Source organism: Girardinichthys multiradiatus, chromosome 2 (genome assembly GCF_021462225.1).
Source record: "Girardinichthys multiradiatus isolate DD_20200921_A chromosome 2, DD_fGirMul_XY1, whole genome shotgun sequence".
In the NCBI taxonomy this organism is placed as follows: domain Eukaryota; kingdom Metazoa; phylum Chordata; class Actinopteri; order Cyprinodontiformes; family Goodeidae; genus Girardinichthys; species Girardinichthys multiradiatus.
In genome coordinates, this window is record NC_061795.1 from 36,505,323 (window position 1) to 36,521,874 (window position 16,552).

At 39.2% G+C, this 16,552-nt stretch overlaps 2 protein-coding genes across 2 annotated transcripts in view; both read left to right on the forward strand.

The window, feature by feature from the left end:
* The window catches only part of LOC124882413 (GTPase HRas), a 30,531-nt gene extending 18,835 nt beyond the window's left edge, over positions 1 to 11,696 (forward strand). Inside the window, exons 2-6 of the mRNA XM_047388775.1 lie at positions 1,742 to 1,883; positions 4,910 to 5,088; positions 6,484 to 6,643; positions 7,277 to 7,401; positions 9,139 to 11,696. Of these exons, the coding sequence (XP_047244731.1) occupies positions 1,773 to 1,883; positions 4,910 to 5,088; positions 6,484 to 6,643; positions 7,277 to 7,396 (570 nt within the window). The 5' untranslated portion in view covers positions 1,742 to 1,772 and the 3' untranslated portion in view covers positions 7,397 to 7,401; positions 9,139 to 11,696. The remainder of the gene's footprint in view (positions 1 to 1,741; positions 1,884 to 4,909; positions 5,089 to 6,483; positions 6,644 to 7,276; positions 7,402 to 9,138) is intronic.
* Positions 11,697 to 14,200: 2,504 nt separating this feature from the next.
* zgc:123278 (uncharacterized protein LOC641569 homolog) lies at positions 14,201 to 16,016 on the forward strand. The gene is made up of 6 exons (XM_047387700.1): positions 14,201 to 14,361; positions 14,459 to 14,543; positions 14,651 to 14,716; positions 14,855 to 15,018; positions 15,156 to 15,258; positions 15,415 to 16,016. Exons 1-6 carry the CDS (start codon positions 14,320 to 14,322, stop codon positions 15,513 to 15,515), a joined length of 561 nt encoding a protein of 186 aa, XP_047243656.1. The 5' UTR covers positions 14,201 to 14,319; the 3' UTR covers positions 15,516 to 16,016.
* Positions 16,017 to 16,552: the final 536 nt, after the last annotated feature.

The window sequence follows — 16,552 nt, forward strand, 5'->3', positions numbered from 1 at the left end:
TGTTAAAGGCAATCCGTGCTGCAGTTGGTTGATGTCATGGGATCCGTGGGAATTTTTCTTTCTATTAGCTTCTGTTTCTGCATAAAGAGAAATACATCCTTAATGGGATTTTGGGCCTATATCATAAAATTGGCATTTTTGCAATTTTTTTGAGAATATTTAGGTTGGTTGATCAAGCAGCTCTCTTACTTTGTGCCATTCAACCAGAAGCAAGGAAAGTTTCTTGTCTTTAAATAAAGGTAGGATTTTCCATGCTTGTCAGTGTTTGAATTTGAAATCCTCTGTTATTGGAGAAACGTTTTATTGATGTTGATTGGGTTTTGAAGTCCAGTAAGCTATTTTGGCATACTTTAGTAAACACACTTTAAAGTGAGAAACAGTAGTAGAGAAACATTACTACTGTTTCTTAAGTGGACAAATCCTCTTTACAAGTGTCCTTGTAATTAGTTTTTTTAATTAAACTGAATAATTTAGAAGTGGCCCCTTTTTTTGTAGGACCAGAACCTCTGGCAGAGAAACAGACCCTCAGCATGATGCTACCACTGCCATGCCTGTTAGTTGAAAGCCTCACCCTGACGTATTGCGGCCAAATAGCTCGATCTATGTCTCTTCTGACTTCCATTTGGCTTCTCCCTGTGGTCAGTGGCAGATTTCAGTGAAGAAAGCTGGTGTCCATTTTAGAGCAGGTACTTGTTTCTTTATTAGCACCCTCTGAGTTCATAGGGGTGTTAAACTCCCTTCACTACTACCACTGTACAGTAACACTGATGTTCCACCATCTTGAGGCTTGAAACGTTTTCTGGTTCCTTGGTAGTTTCTAAATATGCTAGCCACTTTCTTTTTATCTGGGGTTGTCAGTTTGAATTGGGTGATGAATGTTCCAGCAGGGTAATTATCAAAACTGATTTTTGAATTGTTTAGGTGGGCTAACTCTTGGCTTCTGGATTTGTCCCGACCTCAAGCCTTTTAAAATGTTTGGTACTTTGCTTTAAATGGTAAATGGCCTGCACTTGTATAGCGCTTTATCAACACACTACAATCAGTGATCCACCCATTGATACACTGATAGTGGTTGGCTACATTGTAGCCACAGTTTCCCTGGGGCTGCCATACAATCAGCACCACCCTCTGACCACCATCAGCAGGCAAGGCGGGTGAAGTATCCTGCCCAAGGATACAACGACTGAGCCACCATCGCCCCAGACCTTGAACTAACTTTACATTCCTGCTGATGTAGGGTGTATGCAAACCTCTGATGGAAACTTTAGGTAAAAACAGGTGCAGATCCTGTTTTACCAAAATTGTGTCTTACACTTTCCTTTATCTTTCTCTGACCTCCACCTATCAAGGTTGAAATGTTAGTAATCTGAGGCCTGAGTGAGGAGGTGCTGTCTGCCGGTGTGCTTGTGTCCCTTCATCTTTTCTCCTTCCTTTGCTGCTCTCACTCTAATGCACTCCAGGATTGGAACACTTGGTACCTTTAGCAAATTTTTAAAATTCTGCTTTTGAGGGTCTTAGGTTCAACCCCCCCACTCAAAACATACTCAAAAACATGTAAAACCCTACTTTTTCTCAACAATGGGCAGTCATGGTACCACCCTATGTTTTGCTTGTGCCACATGTCATGATGACACTCTGGCACTAGAAAGCTCTTCATAACTTTGTCTTTACTGAATCCCTCTGTTTTGTTTTAGTATTTTACTAACCTGTTCCTTTTTAATGCCCTCTGTCCTCTCTCCAGCAGTGTCGTGTTGTGTACGGCAGCAGCAAAGATGACGGAGTATAAGCTGGTGGTGGTGGGAGCTGGAGGTGTGGGCAAGAGCGCACTCACCATCCAACTCATCCAGAACCACTTTGTGGATGAATATGACCCTACTATAGAGGTATGACTGCATGGCCTATTCAGAGCTTGAAGCGGTAATGTGTTGATCATGATGCTCAAAAAATTGAATCATTCCCTCTTGAATTGTGTTTTGTATTATTTAGGCTTTTATTAATTAATGGATGATGTGCTGTTTATCTCTTGTCTTAGAATCTATCTCTATACGTAGAAGCATATTAGGCATAGGCTGGTATCACATACTAACTGTATGGTAAACAGATAATGCATATTAACAAAATAATTTAAAAGAAAAATGTGCAACATCTAATTGCCTATAGTTGAAACAACTTGCTAACCGTATTTTTAAAGCAGTTACCTTATTAAAAGGTATCAACTGCCTTCCTCTATTATGTATGAGAAAGTATAGCCTTCTTTCAGTAAGCTGACTGTCAGTTCGCAGCAGCAGGTGAAAAAAGCGGAAGCTTCGTTTAATCTTTGAATTCAGACAGAATTGACACGGATCACTTAAGATCATTGTCTGGGATCTCATTAAATGCACTTTAAGTTGTTGAAATTCTATGACATGAAATTTTACCGGTTTTAAAACCGTAATTTCGTTTAAACTGGGGTATCCCTAGATGGCGCTAGCATATTCTATATTGTGGAACCCACTGGGATAAACGTTTGATCTAAACCACGTTTCTCTCATGAAATTCATTTGGATCTTCGGGCGATCCTCCAAAATGGTCAGACTTTGCTCTGCCCTAAAAAATGGTCAGACTTTGCTCTGCCCTAATCATTTACACCATCATGGATCTAAGATACAGAAAAATATTGCAAAATGGGTATCAAGAAGGCAGCCAGTGAGAATATTCTTTTTTTTCTGTGTGTCTCCCCTCTCTCCCTCACTTTCTCACCACGCCTGCCTCTAGCCCAGACAATGTCCTTTTTGTGTATTTGCATTCCTGGCCCCTATGCTCAAACAAACAAAAGGAGAGCACTCCATGTTTTTTTGTGTGACTGCATGTTGGAAGGCTAAACATTGGCTCTGATACCCTGCTCCTCTGATCCCTTGATTTTGCATGTGATCTAAAAATGGACCATGATTTAATGGGAACTGTAGAGAGATTCATGATGCCAGAAATCTGACCATATCTGTCCTTCTACTGGACATCCTTCTTAACCCTTAATGACCAAACCCCAAAGAAACCTCAGCTGGATCATACAACTACCTACGTCAGTCCCACCTTTGTATTTCAAATATTTTACCAATGTTTCAGTTTATTGTTATTTCATTTTCTCCCACTTGTCATTCAATCTATAACAGACTTGTATTGAGAATAAAAATCACTGAATAGATAATAGGAACTTCCGGTAGGCTACCAACTGTCATTCTGAATCAACTCCACTCTATTTCCAATGTTACTGTGCTGTATTGTTTACGGACCCAGATCTGACCTTTCACCCACAAGGACCGCTTTTCTTTAAATACCTTTAGATTATTCTTGACAGACCTCTTGGAAGAGCCAAAAACCTCTGATTCTAAAACAAAGGCATCCTGAGCCTACAATGCATTAAGGATTTTACTAATGATACATATTATTATTATTTTCTTTGTGAGCTTGTTGGAAAATTAAGTATTCATCCTTGAAGGTGGTGAAAGCTAACTAGCTAGTCAGGTGTGTGCTGTATAAATCTGCCTCATCAGCTGATTTGGCGAATCAACTAAACATGAATCCTTATGGATAATTCTCAACTGCAACTACAAAACCTGGAAGGCATTGGAACTAGCCATTTTTGATGCTGCTGCACAGTTGACACAAAATCTAAAGGTTTGACAGGTTGACAGGTTTTTTTTGCTAGAGCGCACTGTTAAATCACAGCTTATGTAGCGGATTGACATAGCTGACGGGCTCGGCTGATGTAACTCCATGTAGAAATGGGGATGTTGTTTTGCTGGACAAAATGGCACCAAACGTAGCGATGGTCTCTCGTGAAATCGTAGATCTGCTAAGGGTTGTAACCCACTGATATTAACAGTGTAATTATGATTTGATAAAAATTGCTAAAATCATCTAACATCTATATCTAACATCTGACTAGCTTGCTATCCAATCACCGCCACAATGACTTATTTATTTTCCAAAAATCTCAGGAAATTATCAGTTACTTATTTTCTCAGAAGCCAAAAGGAAAATGATTTTATAGCCTAATTCTGAACTTTAAGACCCAACCTTAAGTAAAGAGGGAAGGTTTGAAACTGGAATGGGTCTGTTTTTTGTGACCTCTTTGGTGATAAGTCAACTTCACCAGCACCAGACAGGAGCTTTAGTAGAACAGGGGGTGCCTTACTTGAGGTCCGACTGGTTAATTTTAAAACTTATGGAAATAGCCTGGGGTTCTGGACACCTAGTTCCAGATTTCCATCTCTCAGCTTGGATGAGTCGAGTGTCGGCAGCAGCCGATTAATCTCTTTGGGGAAAATCCTGTGGTTGGCTGGTGGTACTGTTCCTCAATCAGCTTCTTTCTTGGTCTTTTGGGGGCAGGGCTTTCTGAATTTAAAAATTAACTCAATTAGATTATTAACCTTTATAAAACTCTTTGTCCAATCTTATCTAAGAGAAACCTTCATGTGCTGTCAGGCCCTCGGATAACAAACTGGACAATAATACTCTAGCACCCTTATGTTTTAAAAATCCCACTCTGCAACCTTCGTTATTAGATTTGCTTTAACAAAATCTATGATCCTACAAGGCCATTTCAACTGACCTGAAAAAATACCTTTGGTTTTGGTAATGTTCAGCTCCAATGTGTGACTGCTTCCCTATATGTATAATCTTAACAGCAGTTCAGTAATTTGAGGTATTTGTTGCACAAAGCTGCAATTAGTAGTCTGGAGATTCTCCTTTTGATGTTGCTGTACCAAAACTGTAAGGACTCTAATGTTCAGTGTTCTGTTCCTGCAACAGTTTAGAGAGGGATCCCCTCACTGTCCTCTGCAGGGCCCTCTTCTCTACCGCATTGCATTTGGGGCACTATGCTTTTTTTCCATAAATGAAAACATTCGAGTGTCGCCTTTTTCTGAAGGATTCATACCGGAAACAAGTGGTGATTGATGGGGAGACTTGCTTGCTGGACATCCTGGACACTGCAGGTCAGGAGGAGTACAGCGCCATGAGGGATCAGTACATGAGAACAGGAGAGGGCTTCCTCTGCGTTTTTGCGATCAACAACACCAAGTCTTTTGAGGACATTCACCAGTACAGGTGTGTGAAAGACATCAGCAAGGACATATATTTCGTTTTTAGTGAATCTGATACACAAAATCATTCAGTTTTCTCTTTAGCTCTTCCATATGTGTAAATGTATGTATGAGTGTGTTACACGAGCTCCTGTGAGGTCTGGATTCAGACCGTTCTGTGTAGATGTGTGAGTGTGCCAGCTCTCTGCAGTAGTAGGGTGATGTCATGCTGTAGCATTTAACACAAGCTAAAGAAAGCTTAGCCCCCAACTGGAGGCTTACAGTGTGATGCCAATGAAATTGATCCTGACTCAATTAGAAGAGCAGGCAGAGGTAGTGCTCCCAAGGACAGGAAAGGAGAAAGCCAGCAGGAGGTGTGGAGTTTCTGCTCGAGATGACAGGGTTCATTATTGTTGCCAAAATTTGCCTTTCTCGTCACATTAGACTCTGATTTCCTAGCCCTTTCACGTAAAAGAAAGAACATCATAGGATGCCTGACAGTTTTGGAAGAATTTTTATCAAATCAAAAAAAAAACTTTGTTTTTTCTCACAGCAGACCTGGCTTTAACACAGCTCTGTTGAAAGTACAATGTTTTAGAGCGTGCATGGGATTTAAGGTTGTTGCTAGAATACATGTCGGCCTATTTGGGGCTGTCAAGTTATTAATAGATCTCGTCTGTTTTTATTGGCAAATGTTGAATTTGAAAAATTTTTCTCGATTGTTGAGGCTGCACAGCATTTGGCACTTGCTGCTGTAGTGATGAGGTAATGCTGCTGGTAATGCTGCCTGCCTGTTGTCTATCCCTCCACCTCCCCCCCTTCTGTTACTCCCCACCATCCTCCTTCAGCAGTGCAGCATGGCCCACCAAAGACCGGCCATGGCTCTACCTCTGGGTCCTAAAGTTCCCTGCATGATTGGTTGGTTCTCTTGTGGCGGTGCTGTGAATAGAATAGAATAGAATTACCCTTTATTGCCTCTCAGTGGGAAAATGAGGTGCTGTGTCTGTGTATGAAATGGGCAGATCCCATACAAGTAGACTTGTCATTGTGTATAATTGGTATCAGTGCTAGGACTGCAATATATCACAAATAAATCATTAGCATTGGTGTGTGTTACATTAACATTGCAAAGGACTGTTTTTACAGCAATATGTGTTTATTGTTTTCAAAGTGTCAGGAATTCATTCTAGGCATGCCAATAGTATTTCCAAGCTTACAATAACAGGTGCAACCCAAAACAAGAGATACAAGACTTATGGATTTTGTAACAGCTAATATTATTGAATTATTACCCCATATTGTGCAGTCCTAATTAGTGCTTAGATTACCTGGGAAAATGCAAAAAAGACACAATTTTGTTTTGTAAATTTAATTTAAACGTGAAATGTAAACTGTAATTTTCTGTGTTTTCAATTCACAGAGAACAGATCAAGCGTGTGAAGGACTCTGATGATGTACCCATGGTGCTTGTGGGAAACAAATGTGACCTCCCAGCACGCACAGTAGACACAAGGCAAGCCCAGGAGCTTGCTCGCTCCTACAGCATCCCTTACATTGAGACTTCAGCTAAAACACGACAAGTAGGTGTTCAAAATCTGTTTTCTATTTTTCTGTTTTCTCTGCAAACCTCAAAGTTTAATTCTGTATTATGTACAAATTGTGCAAATGTGCATTTGCATGACACATTAAAATCAAATCCATTGATTGCAGCACTAATCTGGTCTCAACATTTTCCCATTTCACATATTCAAGCACACGAAGAGCAGTGCACGGCTTGCGGTGTAATGTAATTTTGTTGTCAAAATCATTTTTATTGTGCCGCAGGCAGTGAGTCATGGCAAGCTTACCTTGGCCTGAGAATAGAGCTACATCATTTGAAAGGCCTCCTAAGGAACAGTTGCTGCAAAGCTCCCACTGTCTGTGACTCACTGTCACATATTATTATGTAGGTACTTATAGACTCACATTCAGACTAGAATCTGTAGATTTTTTTTCACTCATAACATCTACACAAAATTTAGCATTGATTTGTCTGTACCAATCAAGGTCTCGCCATGAACTAGTGTCTGAAATGGGAAGGGGTTGCTCTGGCAGTTTTACCAGGTGGTGTATACACCTGCTGTCATTTATAAAAAGTACATACAGGGTCCTTCAGTTGTCACTGACCATGGTAAGAGCCTGCATTTCTCTGGAACCTTTTTATGTGCTTGCAGGGAGTGGAGGATGCCTTCTACACACTGGTGAGGGAAATAAGACAGCACAAGCTCAGGAAGCTGAACCCGCCTGATGAGAGCGGTCCGGACTGTATGAGCTGCAGATGTGTGGTATCGTGATGCAGGTAAGACATTATAAATTGAGTAACTGTCCCTCAAAGGATCCATTTTAAACTATCCATTCTTCCATTTTTTTATACACTCTTAGTCCTTGCCGTGTCATGGGGCTAGTGTCTATCTCCAGCAGTCAGTGGGCAAGAGCCAGAGTACACCCTGGGTAATTAACCTAACGTGCATGGTTTGGGCTGAAGAACCCGAACATCCAAACTCCATTAAGGCAAGGCCCTAACCAGGATTCGAACCTAGGACCTTACTGCTGCATTAAATCCATTCTAAAATAATACAACACACAATTTTAGTTTTTTAAATAGCAGAGCTTTAGTTCTCAAGTTTATGTGGGATTTTCCTCTAATCCACACATGGTCAAAATTATACATGCATCCACTAATATTTGGTTTGATGTCCCTTAGCAAGTTCCAGAGAAACTACAATATTTATCGCCATCAACAAGCTTCCCTCATACCTCTGATGATATTTGGCCACTCTTTTATCAGAAATGTTCAAATTGGTTCGTTTCCTGACATGATCTATTAAATAGTTCATACAATTTCAAAGGGGCTGAGGTCTAGCTTTATTGTTACCCTGCTTTATCCACTCTACATTTAGTTTTGATGTGTGTTTGGGATCATTGTGTTGGCAGAAAGACCCAATTGAGTCCAAACTTCCCCCATTTAGCTGTTGTTTTGAGGCAAAGTTGAAGAATCCAGAGGTATTCCTCCTCCTACTTTATTCCAACCATGTTGTGCAATGCACTGGTACCACTGGCAGTGAGACAGACTCACCATGATGCTTCCATCACCATGCTTGACAATCGGTACATTGTTTTTAGGTTTGCTTCCCCTAAACATTATCCTTGTCATTTAGCCCAGGCTTTACCTCATCCAGACATAAAACCTTTGCTCAGAAGACATTAAGGTGGTTCATGGCGTCAGGTGCAAATCTTACTTGAGTTTGCAGACATTATTTTCAAAGCAGGTGTTTGTTCTTTGGTCAGCACTGTCAGTCCACATTGATATTAAACTTCCTTCACTGTGGACGGGGACAGTGGGGATTGATTTGTGCCTAAGTGGTTTCTGGGTTGTTCATGGGCATCCTTACCAATTTCCTTTTAATATCAGGTGACAGTTTGAGTCACATGGTTGAACCTGGATATAATTGGGTATACCAAGAGGACAATGAAGACATAATAATCATAACATGTTTTGGAATGGATGAAGCAGGGTAACATTATACTTCTGGAATAGCCCTGACCTTGACTCCATAAAAAAATCAGAGAATTGTGCTCAAAACAAATTGAAATAAACTCTAACAGGGTTTGCTATTTAGGATTTGAAAAGTGGTCAAACATGCAGCATGAATGATGCCAGAAGTTAGTTGAAGGCCTCAAAAGCCATTGTGTTTTTCTGCAACTTAGGACATCTACACAGATATTCGTGAAAATGTCTTTAGATATTTAATTTTGCAAGTATTATTTTGACCCTGTGGGAAATACAGATATTCCAGCATAAATTCGAGTTTATGCACAAAATTCTTCATCATTCCACTGCTGGAAAATTAAAATATAAATTTTCAAATGCATCGTTTAAATCCCAAAATGAACATAACATTCATATCCATGATGGGTGTATGTAAACCTTTCAGCAGCACCACATGTGACTGCTGGAAGTCAGAATTGTCAGTTTTCCCAGAAATGATAGCAGGGCTCTAATGTCTGTGCTATCTGGTGTTACTTCCTTTTTCAGCTCTCCATTAGATGTTGCGGAGAAATGCTACAGCGCGAAGTGGCAGCATGAAATCGAAAACCGATGGATAAAACAACTTAAAGATGACACATGAACTTTTTCTAAAGGACGATGACTGAAATGAAAGCTCCTGAGGAAACCAACATGGCTGACTGAACCATAGACTCTTATGGAAAAGAGGATTTTCGGACGGTTGCCTGAGTGGCTAGCTGAACTGGATTGGTCCCGTCTCCTAATTTCTTTCCCTTTTTTTTTTGGTCTGCATCGACCTGTGAGCGACACCACTAACGACTTGGAACAGGCTGGGTTGTTTCACTTGCTAACTTATTGTTTTCAGTCTCAACACTGGTTGCGAAGAGAGGGTGTTTTCTACGCCCTCCCTGTGGCCTTGAAGCCTAACCCCCTCTCCCTACAGAGCCTCTGGAAGTACTGGCTGACTTTCATTTGGAAAGATAACTGGAAAGAACGTTTACTTTTTATTGTCACACTGCATAAATAATGAACCTCCACCTTCTCACTTTACCTGTGCTGGGTTTCCTTAAGCAGGTCCTGTTGTACTGTTCTATAGGGAAAAAAGCATTTTTCTTACTAATTAGCATAAACTGTAAAGGAAAAGTGAGGATTTTATTGTGATTTTTGATTTAAAAGCCACTGAAAGAGGGCTTATTTACAGCACCTGTTTTGATGTTTTTCTTGTCCCCTCTTTGAAATGGTAGAAGGTTCTTCTGGAATATTGAAAGAAGATTACTGAAATGGGTTAATTTCAAGGATGCAGCTGCATTCACTATTCACAAATGTCTCATTGTGAAATGTTTTTGCTAAATAGTAATTGTGACGGCTAGTTTACGTACGTTCTGGTGCAATAGGACTCCACCCTCCAAACTACTACAAGTGTTGGAAATAAACCTTCTTTAACTACTTCTCTGTTTGGGTTTGGTTTCACAAGGAAAGTTGCGGTGCTTTAAAACATGCAAGTTAATTTTTTCACCTTTCATTTCAGCAACCGTAGTGTTTACAGATGTTACTTATGGATTATTCCTGTTTTTAGACTGCAAGATTAGCTTCTTAAATCAAAAAGGCTCAGGAACCAAGGTCCAGGAAGGGTTCATCTAACTTTTACTGGCAGCCAAAGTAAGGTGTGTCAGACGTTGGTGTTGCAGACTGCTGTAGCGCACAAGTTCTGCCTCGGAGTCGGACATGTTTTTGTTTTTTTTTTACCACAAACACACGTTCTATCCTCAAGTTTTCCTCCTTCTCTGCCACCTACAGCTCTTAAAGGAGCAACTTCAAGTCAGGTGTGTATTGTATGAAACCATATTTACTGTACATGTGTCTAATGTGTGCAACAGGTGATGGATGGTGAGTTATAGGAGTGTGTTGCTCTGATTTTTTTTATTTTTCTTAATGCTTCCGTAACCAATTCATTTGATGCCTAAATGAGACTGATGTTTTTATTTTGCTTTATCTTTTATCTAGTCTTTACCTCACATTTAGCAGTAAGCTCTACCAGAGGTGATTAACAGTGATGTGTGCTGTTTGTTTGATCTGAAAATATATGATTGTGTTTTCAGAAAAATCACACAAAACACTACAGATTTTTATTTTGTGATCTTCTATAATAGCATCTTTCTGGATTGGATATTTGCTGGTTAAAATATAGGACATAAATGTTAAACGTTAGTCCAGTATAAAACATGTTGCCAAAATCAGAGTAAAATGGAACAAGTGAAAAATATCACATTCAACCGAAATTTACTGCATTTTTTTAATCATATTCAGTAATGTCTTAAACACTAGCACGTTCTGAAATTTGCTTCAATTGAGAATTTTGGGCATATTTTCAGGTTTCAGTGAAAGATTTCAAATGTTACTTGGCTGCATTTTTATCATGTCTGGCCTTAACTGATTGTTGTACAGTCAAAACCAGAAATATTGACCAGTCTGGTTATCATGTGGATTCTGGTGGTCAGTTTGTTTTTAATTACTTGTTCATTTCTCATCCAGAGAAAGGACACAAACTGTGAATGTGTTTAGGTCTTTTAGATTTAGTTTGAAGGACACCTTGTGTTAAGATTATGGAAATGATGTAGGGGATCATCATTGACCCCACTTTGGGCTGTGTTGTTTTATTAGGGGGTAAAAACTGGAGTTTGTAACATGTAGTTACATTTGTGGTGAAAACCCTCTCCTCCCTATTAGTAATTCGTGATATAAACATAGAATCATGCAAATCTATGCACACAAACCCCCATAACAAACCTATAAAAAAATAGCAGCATGTTGTTGCAATACTCGGCCAGCAAATCACCTACATCAACCGGACTCTAATAAACCTTGGCGAGCATGACAGACTGGACCGTTGAGATGGGATGGGTGGTGGTTTGCACCAAGATGTAATGAGCTCAAAGGCTTGTTTCTCCCCTGGCAAACCGTGGAATAGAGGCGTGAAAGAATTTTGTGAAAATGTCCCCTGTGTAGCTATTTAAAATGTATTTACTCTTTAAGAAATGTGGCAAATGTATTGCAGGACAAGAATAAAGATGTCAAGATGAATCTGACCCACTTTTCGTTTGCTATTTTCTGCTGCCATCTACAGGCTGATGTGTGTATTGTGTTTGAGAAATAAATTAATGATAGAGTGTGCCTTGTAAGTACAGGTCCTTCTCAAAATATTAGCATATTGTGATAAAGTTAATTATTTTCCATAATGTAATGATGAAAATTTAACATTCATATATTTTAGATTCATTGCACACTAACTGAAATATTTCAGGTCTTTTATTGTCTTAATACGGATGATTTTGGCATACAGCTCATGAAAACCCAAAATTCCTATCTCACAAAATTAGCATATTTCATCCGACCAATAAAAGAAAAGTGTTTTTAATACAAAAAACATCAACCTTCAAATAATCATGTACAGTTATGCACTCAATACTTGGTCGGGAATCCTTTTGCAGAAATGACTGCTTCAATGCGGCGTGGCATGGAGGCAATCAGCCTGTGGCACTGCTGAGGTCTTATGGAGGCCCAGGATGCTTCGATAGCGGCCTTTAGCTCATCCAGAGTGTTGGTTCTTGAGTCTCTCAACGTTCTCTTCACAATATCCCACAGATTCTCTATGGGGTTCAGGTCAGGAGAGTTGGCGGGCCAATTGAGCACAGTGATACCATGGGTCAGTAAACCATTTACCAGTGGTTTTGGCACTGTGAGCAGGTGCCAGGTCGTACTGAAAAACTGAAATCTTCATCTCCATAAAGCTTTTCAGCAGATGGAAGCATGAAGTGCTCCAAAATCTCCTGATAGCTAGCTGCATTGACCCTGCCCTTGATAAAACACAGTGGACCAACACCAGCAGCTGACACGGCACCCCAGACCATCACTGACTGTGGGTACTTGACACTGGACTTCTGGCATTTTGGCATTTCCTTCTCCCCAGTCTTCCTCCAGACTCTGGCACCTTGATTTCCGAATGACATGCACTGGACCACTGAGCAACAGTCCAGTGCTGCTTCTCTGTAGCCCAGGTCTGGGGAATGCGGCACCTGTAACCCATTTCCTGCACACGCCTGTGCACGGTGGCTCTGGATGTTTCTACTCCAGACTCAGTCCACTGCTTCCGCAGGTCCCCCAAGGTCTGGAATCGGCCCTTCTCCACAATCTTCCTCAGGGTCCGGTCACCTCTTCTCGTTGTGCAGCGTTTTCTGCCACACGTTTTCCTTCCCACAGACTTCCCACTGAGGTGCCTTGATACAGCACTCTGGGAACAGCCTATTCGTTCAGAAATTTCTTTCTGTGTCTTATCCTCTTGCTTGAAGGTGTCAATAGTGGTCCTCTGGACAGCAGTCAGGTCGGCAGTCTTACCCATGATTGGGGTTTTGAGTGATGAACCAGGCTGGGAGTTTTAAAGGCCTCAGGAATCTTTTGCAGGTGTTTAGAGTTAACTCGTTGATTCAGATGATTAGGTTCTTAGCTCGTTTAGAGACCCTTTTAATGATATGCTAATTTTGAGAGATAGGAATTTTGGGTTTTCATGAGCTGTATGCCAAAATCATCCGTATTAAGACAATAAATGACCTGAAATATTTCAGTTAGTGTGCAATGAATCTAAAATATATGAATGTTAAATTTTCATCATGACATTATGGAAAATAATTAACTTTATCACAATATGCTAATATTTTGAGAAGGACCTGTAATCCCACTTAATCAGATGGCAAGATAAATAGCATAAATAAATATCATCTATTTACTATCAGGCAAACTATTGTGACCCCTGACAGGTGAAGTGAATAATGCTAGTTATCTTTCGATCATGGCACCTCTTAAATGGTGGGCTGTATAAGCAGGTTAGTGAACAACTGGTCATACTGTTATGCCTGGTCAGTGTATGTGTGACTACAATATGCAGTAATATGGGAAAGCAAAGTTTTAACAGTGACTCAAAGACATACCAGAACTACTGTAAACATAAGAGTTTTACAGTCACTTGCGTACAATCTGCAAGACGGTTTAAGCTTCTTAAATGCAAACAGCATAGATGTTGTTTTTAATATAAACTGATCATTCAGAGGGAGGGAAAGCAGGTTAACTTTTCAAATTCCTCTTAACTGCATATTTCCTTATGAGCCAATCTTTAAGGAAGCTACACTGTTACGCTGAAAATAGGTTGTTCCACCTCAGCTGGAGGTAACAATATTACTCTTGTAAAATTCTTGGAAAAGATCATTTTAGTTATAAATTAAATTTGAAATAGATTTATCATAGGAAATGTTTTTTGTGTTTTTGCATTTTTATTGGTACTGGTGTTGAAGTTTTGGTTTTATCTCACTGTATATTACAACCTTATTGGCAACACTGAAATTACTTTCTTTACCTTTTTTAAGAAGTAGCTGCAAAACAGGTCAAAATTATTGATGACTAGGTTTACCAACAGAACAAGTGGGGCATTTTAAAACTGATAAACATTTTTCTTCTTATTTTTCAAAGCCATGTGACACAGACCATACTTTGTAGGGCAAGTCATTTGCGTAACTGCGGGGCTGTTCACTTCCCAGTTTTCCAGGGTAATAAAACACAGGAGGTTGTTCTCAAGGTAAACAAGTTGGAAGTTGATCACAGAGGTTCTCCCTCTTTCTTTTATTCCTTTTCTGTTTTTCTGAAGAGAAATTCAAATTGATCATGTCTTTCAATGTGGATATGATAAAGAAAATGCTTCCAAGGGTAAGTTTTTTTATTTTTTATTTAACTTATAATTATGAACAGATGTTTTCTTTTTTTCTCTTTATCATATCATTGCTATAATTTATCTATTTTAAAGTCATATCTGCGAAAATATGTGGCCCATGACATTCACGTCGCCATAACTTACTTCAAAAGCCTTGTGCCTGCGATGAAGGAGTACGGTATGCAACAAAACAACGCCTTAAATTCGTTTTTGGTCTTAACACTGGGGATCTATCCAGAAGAAATTTTGATTTCAGAGATTTTGTATTTGTTTTACTCTGTACAGTATACAAAGATGGAACAAAAAAGAACTTGATGAGCCTTACAGGAACCATTCCTGTGGTGTTTTCAGGTAACTGAGTTTGTACTTTGATCCATGTAAAACAGATTATGGCAGCATTGTAGTATGACTGACAGTGGCAGACGGCAAAGAAATGCTCTATTCTGTTCCCTGTGAAATATGTATTTATTTATTCCTGTTTTGTACAAGACCTGACTTACAACATCCCCATATGTGTTTGGATTGAGCCAAACTACCCCAATGCTGCACCCATGTGTTATGTAAGGCCCACACATGAAATGATGATTGTCAGAGGGAAGTATATATCGAATGATGGTAAAGTCAAAATGCCTTACTTGAATCATTGGAAGAAGGTAAGAAGAATAGCAATTTCTTTTGTTTTTAATTGACTGAACAATAACTTTGAAAAAATAAGTTAATGCATGTAGGTTAATGTTACTGGGCACTGCAAATGCACATTTCACCAAGATGTTTTTCTTTCCTCTATCAGGGTGAATGTGACCTATTTAGCCTACTGCAGGTGATGGTTGCTGTGTTTGAAGAGTTTATTCCATTATGTATGCGTTCCTACCCAGAGCCCGAACAAGCCTCATGTAAGTAACGCTCAAACATGTTTCAAATCAACAGCTTTGAGTTAAAAACAAGCTAATCTTAAGATTTGGACACTGGGCAATAATGATTATTCCACTTTAAAGTGATCACTGAGCATTTGACATGTTATTTATTGGAAAATATATTATTTTATTTAGGTTGGCTGCAGTTCCACAGAGAAGAAGATGGGAGATATTTCGTGTCTTTACCCAGAGGAGATGGCCAACCTTTCCAACATGAAGATGAAACCAGTTGTTAGTCATTTTTGTACATATTTGAACATGTTGTGTAAACATTTGGTGTTTTGATTTGTTTAGTCCGTGTAAAGATAGACTAAAAATGCAGGTACCACCCACTGTCTCTAACTACGTCTTGTGGAAATGACTTGTCTTTCAGTATTTCAGTTTCTTCTTTCTTCCATTTCTTCACTACCTGTAGTGCTTTACAACTAGTCCATAACAATAAAAATAAACTTTATCTGCACTGATCGGTCACTGTGGTGATATTACATTGACCCTTGAACTGAGAAGTCATTCACAACCAAATACAGCTCTATAGGACTTTGCATAGCAAGTAAGTATTTTTGTTTTAATTTCAAAGGTTTTTAGAGCATAAGAAATACAACTGTACAAGCTAAGGGAGGTACAAAACGTTACAAAAGTTACCTTATTTGAAATGTTTGGAACTTTCAACCACAACTTTTCAAAGACAGAAAATAATATTTCTTTCATTAGCGTAAATAAAAGTATTTCAAAAAGAAGTCACTGTTGTTCGTTTTCTGTATATCTAAATGTATGCGTCAGGTAAGAGGGGTCATGGTACAATGAACAATGTTACTTGGTACAAAACATATAAAGAGTGACAAGTAGACTTAATTGAAAAAAACTATCGGAGTAAATCTATGAAACAGTTTCAGTAATGAAAGGATGGAAAACGATAAGAAAGCTTAATCGGTGGATATAAAAAGTCACACACCCCTCCTAAAATGCCAGCCAAAACTCCACTTAAAAAACTTATGATTCAACAATATGAAATGTAAAAACTTTATTTTCTGGTGGGGTTTTGATTAGGAGTGTACATCTTGTGCAATGTACCTAAGTACACACCCTTAAACTAATATTTTTTTGAAGCACCTTTTATTCAGTTCCAGCATTCTTGGATATACACCTACCATTACTTATAGAGAATCTGATTAACCTGAAATGAAGTTCAGCTTTCCTAGTCAGATTTGCTTGACAATTGCTTATTTACACCATTTAGTAAGCAGGGTGATTAAAACGGGATCAAAGATCTCAC